Source organism: Passer montanus, unplaced genomic scaffold (assembly GCF_014805655.1).
Source record: "Passer montanus isolate IOZ18808 unplaced genomic scaffold, ASM1480565v1 scaffold51, whole genome shotgun sequence".
Lineage (NCBI taxonomy): Eukaryota > Metazoa > Chordata > Aves > Passeriformes > Passeridae > Passer > Passer montanus.
In genome coordinates, this window is record NW_024370041.1 from 4305764 (window position 1) to 4312330 (window position 6567).

General features: G+C 50.1%; 1 protein-coding gene across 1 annotated transcript; it reads right to left on the minus strand.

Moving 5' to 3' along the window:
- Window positions 1-2208: 2208 nt before the first annotated feature.
- On the minus strand, window positions 2209-5306 carry LOC120509345 (coiled-coil domain-containing protein 42-like). Its single transcript, XM_039723845.1, has 6 exons — window positions 5290-5306; window positions 4604-4709; window positions 4376-4480; window positions 3661-3858; window positions 2675-2896; window positions 2209-2397 (listed from the first exon to the last, which is right to left on the minus strand). The coding sequence occupies exons 1-6, from the start codon at window positions 5304-5306 to the stop codon at window positions 2209-2211; spliced, it is 837 nt and encodes a 278-aa protein (XP_039579779.1).
- Between the last annotated feature and the right edge of the window lie 1261 nt (window positions 5307-6567).

Genomic DNA, 6567 nt, shown 5'->3' on the forward strand with positions numbered 1-6567 from the left:
GATGTTAATTAAAGGCTTTAATTTGTTGATTTTAACCTTTATAATGAAAATAAATTTTTTAAAAATCAAAGGTAATAATCTACATGACCATTCAATCCAATATAGTCAATTTATATAATTTTGAAATTTCCTGTAAGACTATTCAAGCATGTTTTTAATTTCTGTGTTGGCACAGGGCTCTGAAGACCTCATTTAGTTGTCTTGTGTAAAAGATTAGGTACTGAAATTTGTCCCACTTTTTATTTATGAGCACAATGCACTGCAAAACACATAGGATACCAGCAACAGCTGCATTTCAGCCCCACGTGATCCCTATGGAAATTGGGATTGCTTAGAAGGACATGTACCAACACACAAAGAGGATTTTTTCTTCCTAATTACCCACCCGCATGCGGGAAAGCAGGGTGTGTATATCAGTAAATCTCTGAAGTTTGGAGGAGAGGTAATACCCAGGATTAAAACTGTTAGAGACACGTTATTTCTTGCCATACAATGTGGAAATATCAAAGTTCACACCCTGTTTTTTTGGAAGATCAAACCAAGTGGATGGCAGAACCTGCCTGGCTAAAAAGAGCCAGTTTGGGATTCATGCTCATTCACATGCTCACTACGCTGAAGAACTTGAACTGCTTTTTTAACACCAATTTTTAATTCTTCCAAATTATCTCTAGACCATGACCTAAAAAAGCCAGCAATTGCAAGGACACTGCTCCACGGTGAGGATGGGGAAAGTAGAAACATCTCTCTGAACAAGTCACCACAGTGAGGATGAGGAAGATGGAAACATCTCTCTGAATGAGCGGTGGGTGTTTTGGGACATGCCCTCAAAGCTCATTCCCTGATGCTCCATTTCCAGCCCTGTTCCTCCCAAATCCCACTCAAATCCTGGGGACAGCTGAGCATCACACACAGCATTTCTGCATTGCACGGTGCAACCTTTCCCCAGTCTCAGAGAGTTTTATTTCCTCTTCTTCCCCCAGTTCAGGACAGAAGAGCAGGGAGCAAGAGCATGTGATCAATGGCCTCTTGCCTCAAAATCTGTAAGCTTATGTCACTGTGGCCTTGGTGCATAAAAAGGTTCTCCTCAAAAGACTGTGGAGCCTGACTGACCACCACAGTCTGTCCCCAGAGCCACTGTTAGTCCTCTTGTTTTGCATTCATCTTGGTGGCACACATGATGGGCAGCTAAATGCTCAGCTTTGGCTGGTTCATCTGTCACCTATATCCATTCTCCACACTTTCCCTAAGATCTTAGGGGGAAGGTGAGCTTTAGTCCATAACACATGGCTGTGCAGAGAAATCCACATCCATGGAAGCGCTGGGTGTGGTGGTGGGAACTCTCTGAAGCTCTTCTGAAGCACAGTCCCCCACCTCGTTGTGACGTGTCTCTCAAATATCTAAGAGCTTAGGTTGAGTGGGATGTCCAAATGTGAACATTAGTACTGATCCCTGTTTGAAACCATACTCCTGTCCCAGCCTGCTCTCACAGTCTTGCCAGCCTTGCAGAAACACTGTGTCAGAATTCTAAGGAAGGCCCCCAGTGCTGTCTGAGGTGAAGCTGTGGGATGGAGTTGCTCCGATGTGTCCAATCTTCCCAGGAAATGATGAAACACCTTTATTATTTATTTTAGTCTAGGGTATCTGTAGGGTTCTCTTGTCCTCTTTTCCCTTCCCAACCCACTGAACCTTCACTGGCAGGACAGGTCATGTTGCCACGTCCCTTTTGTCTTCAGAGGTCCAGCAACCCTCTAGTGCTTCTGCATCTCCTGCATAGAACTGGATGTCTTTAAGGTGTTGAATAAACTCCTGTATCTAGGGTGGAAAAGAGAGATGGCAGAGCTCAGGGCAGGGATGGCAACAGGAGTCACAGGGGGGCCTGTTGGCCCTTTCAGATGGCAAATGTCACCTGTCAAACAGAGCAGCAGAAAAAGGCATTTGCCTTGCTGGATCTGCACCACCAGAATGGACTTTTGTGGGTGAGCCTGAGTTCAGGGCAGGGGTGAGTAAACCCAGTGCTGGCCATGGCTTGATCTGCATCCCCTGCCTCAGCCTGCCTGGCTCCCACTCCTGCTGGGCAAGGACCCTGCCCTACCTCCTCAGAAGAGTCAGGTTTGCCTGGTGTGCCCTGCCCCATGCCTGAGAGAGCCCCAGTGAAAAGGAAGGTGTCTGTCTGTGGGCTGTCCCCTCCCTTGGGGCAGTGGAGACTCATTACTGCTCCTCCTTCTGGCTTGGCTTTACCATGTTCAGCTGTCTGCAGCTGTTACACTCCAACACATTCCACTCTGCCTGCAGCCGTATGTTGGTGGACTGGAAGAGGTTATGGATGGCCAGCTTGATAGTCCACAGCTTCCTGGTTTTCTTGGAAGTCCTGTCCTGGATGTCAGCCCAGTGAGCCTCCTGGAGGAGAGGGCACATGCAGCATGGGGACTTACCCTAGCAAAGGTCATGCTTCAGCACCAGAAGAGGCTTGGAGACCCTAAGTTCCATACTCCAGACTGGTCTGCCATTCTTCCTTCTCCAACCTCATGGAGGGGGATGAAATTAGGAATCTCTTCCAGTCCCAGAGACTGTTCCTGGACTCTGCTGTGACCCCATTGCTGAAGGATGAGCCCTCAGCCAGCCTTGACAGAGCCAGGCTTGGAGATCTTTCCCTGCCCACCCCAGAATTCCTTACCCAGAGGGGGATGTCACTTTGAGCCTGACAAAAACGTAGTTTGAGCTGCACCAGCTCATTTTTGTACTGAAGCATCTCAGCTTCTTTCTGTGCTTTGTACTGCTCCAGGAACATGTTGTCCTGCTCAGTCAGTTGCTTGTGCCCCTGTTGTGACTGCAGAAGGTCCTTCCGTGTCCTCACCAGCAACTTGTACTCTGCAGTGACTTCTGAGATGTCCTCAAACTGCAGTACAGGGATCCTGGTGTTAGTGACTCTCTGCCCTTCCCTCACCAGCTTGCAGCTCTCATGTCATTTGGCACCCTGCCCTTACCTGGGCCGATGCCTCTCCCTCCTGAAAGATCTTCCCACCTTCCCCAGCCCCAGCTGTTCTGGGATTCTGTCCTTCTCCATGAGACTATTGCCCCAGCTAGTTCCTGAGCATTGCCACATTCCCACTGTGCCACACCCACAGCTGTCACTGCCATAAGCAAGGGGATGTACTGCACCTTCTCCCCAGGTGAGCAGTGCTCTGATAAACCACAAAGAGCAACTGCAGCATCCAGAGCCACATCCCCAGGACTTGGGAGGCCACAGCTGGGGTGGTTGGAGTATGAGTGATGTCCTGACATCCTCAAGAGAGAGCACAGCTTTTTGGCAACTGCCTAGGGACACTTTCTGGGCAGCTTTTCATTTCTCCCAAACAATTCATCTGACCTGAAACAGTGTCACAAAGGTGTCCCTATTCCCCCCCTCCCAGCCCTGACCTTTCCCTCCTTCTGATGGTTTTTCTTTGCTTTTCTCAATCTTCCACTTGCTGTTCTGACTCTCCTACTGTAACTCTGTTCCCTGTGGCTCACTTGATTGCAGGTTGGTTTTTCCATCCCTCTGAGGTCTCTGCATTTGAGCAAGTGTCCAGTGTCCTGGACTTGCCCTATCTTTTCTAGTTTTAACATCTATCTAAGGCTCTTCCCAAGGCTGTAATCTGTCTCGCTTGTGCCCAAACTCACCTGTGAGACTTCCACCACATCCTCCAGGTATTTCTTGAAGATGGAGTACTTCTGCACTTTTTTGTAGAGTTTCCGGTGTTTTTCTCTGAGGGTTTCCAGTTCCATCTTGGCTCTCAAAAGCTCACAATCCTTTTTAATCTTCTCCTCTCTCTGTTTATTGTTTATGTTCAGAGCCTGGATCCGTAACTCTTCATTTTTCTGGTGGTTTTCCCCGGCAGCACATACAGAGAGAGGGAAAGGAAAGCAAGGTAAGATGGAGCTGGATTACTTACCAGCAGTGGTAGACATATCTTCAGAGAGGAGAGACCAACACTGGACCACCCTGGGAACATTTCCTCTCCCTGTTTCACAGGGTCATCCCTCTTGCATTGACCCTTTGGTCCTGGAGACCAGTATCTGGGATGGCAGTCTGAATTTCAGTCCTGCTTGGATCTGCACCCTGGAGACATCTGGGTGTCAGCAGTGGGGACAAGGCCAACACCTTTCCTGGGGGACATTTTGGGCCTGCAGGAGATCTCACTAGTACAGGACAAGTTCTTTTCCACCCAAGACCTATCAGGGCTTCCCATATCTGTGGTACAAAACCTTGCCCTGCCAGTCCTGTTCCTCACAGCTCTATTCTCAACAGGAGGCTTGAACAGCAGTGCAGGCCCAAGAGCCTCTTCCCCAAGGGAGGGAAGGAGCTGGTAGTGCAGCTCCAGGTCATCAGGTGTACCTGCACAGTCCTTCCAGACCTCTCCACACGGGCTTTTAGCTGGGCCCTCTTGGCGTGCAGGTCCCTCCACCGGTCAGCGATGGCTTTCATCTTCTCCCTGAAGGCCTGGCAGCACCAGAGCGAGGGCAACATGTCTGCCTGTGCCCAAAATTTGTCACCCACCTCCCAAAAAGCCTCCAAAAAACCACAAGCCATCCCAATGTGCCAGCACCCACCCATCTTTCTCACCTCTTCCTTCTCTACCATGGCCTTTCCCATCTCTCGGGCTTCTTTCTTCTTCTTCAAGAGCTGAATAAATGAAGATTGGGAGTCTTCCTCTCTCTCTTTGAGTTCCCTGCCACAGGAGTTTTCCTTGAGGCTACACACTGAATCAAGTTCCTTGGCAGGGTGTTGAATTGCTCTGGATTTTGGACTGTGTCCTGGGTAGGGTGATGGGGCAGAGCCCCCAACACCATCTCAGATCCCCTCTGCAGCATGGCATCCCCACCCTCCCCACAGGCATCCCCCTGGCAGAGCAAAGGGGTGTTAGGGAGGAACAGAGCTGGGGAAGGGGGTACAAGAGGAGGCAGAAGTGATGGACATAAGGATGGGAGCTTTCCATGGTGAGGGACAGAGGGATGGAGAAGGCTGGAGAAAAGGACGCAGGCTGGTGGAAGAACCCCCTCACCTGAGGAAGGAAGGGAGCTCCACCTTGCACATCCTGAGGAAATGGGCTGACATCTCTTGTTTTCTCCAGGTCTCCATTGCTCCAGCCACCAGCAGGAAACAGAGAGCCCAGGTCCTGCTAGCACTGCTCCTTTCCCAGCTCAGCTCAGGGCTGCCCCTCACCCTGAGGGCTCAGTGGGGAGGCACCAGGCAGGGGATGAACGTGGGAGCCTCTTGCCTCTGCTTTCCTGACACCTTCCTTGACCTACAGCTTCTGCAGCCCCATGGCTACTCCAGCCCTGCAGAGAGGCCCTGTGGCTACTCCAACCTCTGTGAATGTTTACTTGGCAACTTAATAGTTGCTGGGCAACAGAATGTTCACTCAGAGTCAGGGGGACTGACCACTCTGTCCAGGACCAGGAGTTATTTAATTCCCTTTCTCACGTTTCTTCGTGTTCTTCCTCTGCTATAATTTGACCTCTGCTGGGTGTTTCAGTGCCCCTGACAGCCACATCCCACTGTCCCAGCCCTCAGGGCACAGGGCTTGTTCCTTCTCTCCCCAACACCAGATGGAAACACCATTTACAGGCACATCCTTGGGGATGTTTGAACCCTGTACTGCCATGGTGTAGTGCCCTTCCCTCACAGCTCAGCTCACTGAGATCAGCTGCACAGCATTTTCCCCCTCCTAAGCAAAAACATCCCCTGGGCCCATCCTCTGTTGGGCCTGGCAGCTCCTGTGCATGTCTCTAAAAGCAGGGGCTGCTCACTTCATGAGACCAACAAATTTCTCCTGCCTGCTCCCTAATGGGTTATTTCAATCCTCCTAATCAACCAGTGGCAAACTGTCACTCCCTGAGGCTGGTTTTCAGTTTCCTACTTGCCTTCTTCCCCTTCCTGAAGCCCCGGCCTTCCTGCAGGAGGGCGCCCAAGCTTCGGTGTGTTGGTGCTGCCTGCCATGCACCAGGCACATTGAAACAGCCAAATTAAACTGATTTAATGACTCCAGCAGCAAAAGCACCAGGGCCACGTGCACGTGCTTCACTTTCAGAGTCTAACAAGGAGAATGTCTCTTCCATTCAAAGGAATTTTTTCTCATGTTAGTTATGATAAAAGCTCAACCTGGAGATGAGCTACAGAGATTGGGCTGAATACTTGAAGGGCTGATAGTCAGATTAGAGGAGTTGCTTCAGCTGGGAGGAACCTGAGAGGAACCAGCACAAACAGACTCCATCAGCCTGTCCTGCAACCTCCTCTTGGTGGTTTTACTCTCACTCCCAGGGCAACATCTCTGCCTTCACCAAGATTTGCTCCAGTGACAGGAAAAGATGTGTTTGAGGAGAGAAGATATAAGAACAACTGTGGACATCATCTGGACTCCAACACTCTCTACTAGAAGTGCAGTTTCTAACCTTTTTTTTGCCCTAGAGTTGTGGAGTCCAGAAGAGGAAAATTCAGTTTTGGGAGTCTTCAGAAATACTACAAGCTAAAGACCACACACCAGCATGCTGTGAAGGACAAGCTGTAGCTCCAGCCTCAGCATGGAT

Bases quoted from the DNA above. Each gene is read 5' to 3' on its own strand.
- LOC120509345 (XM_039723845.1), bottom strand. The intron at 4,481-4,603 runs GTGAGAAAGATG...TGGTGCTGCCAG, and splicing joins CCATGGTAGAGAAGGAAGAG to GCCTTCAGGGAGAAGATGAA. The intron at 3,859-4,375 runs GTACACCTGATG...GAAAACCACCAG, and splicing joins GGTCTGGAAGGACTGTGCAG to AAAAATGAAGAGTTACGGAT.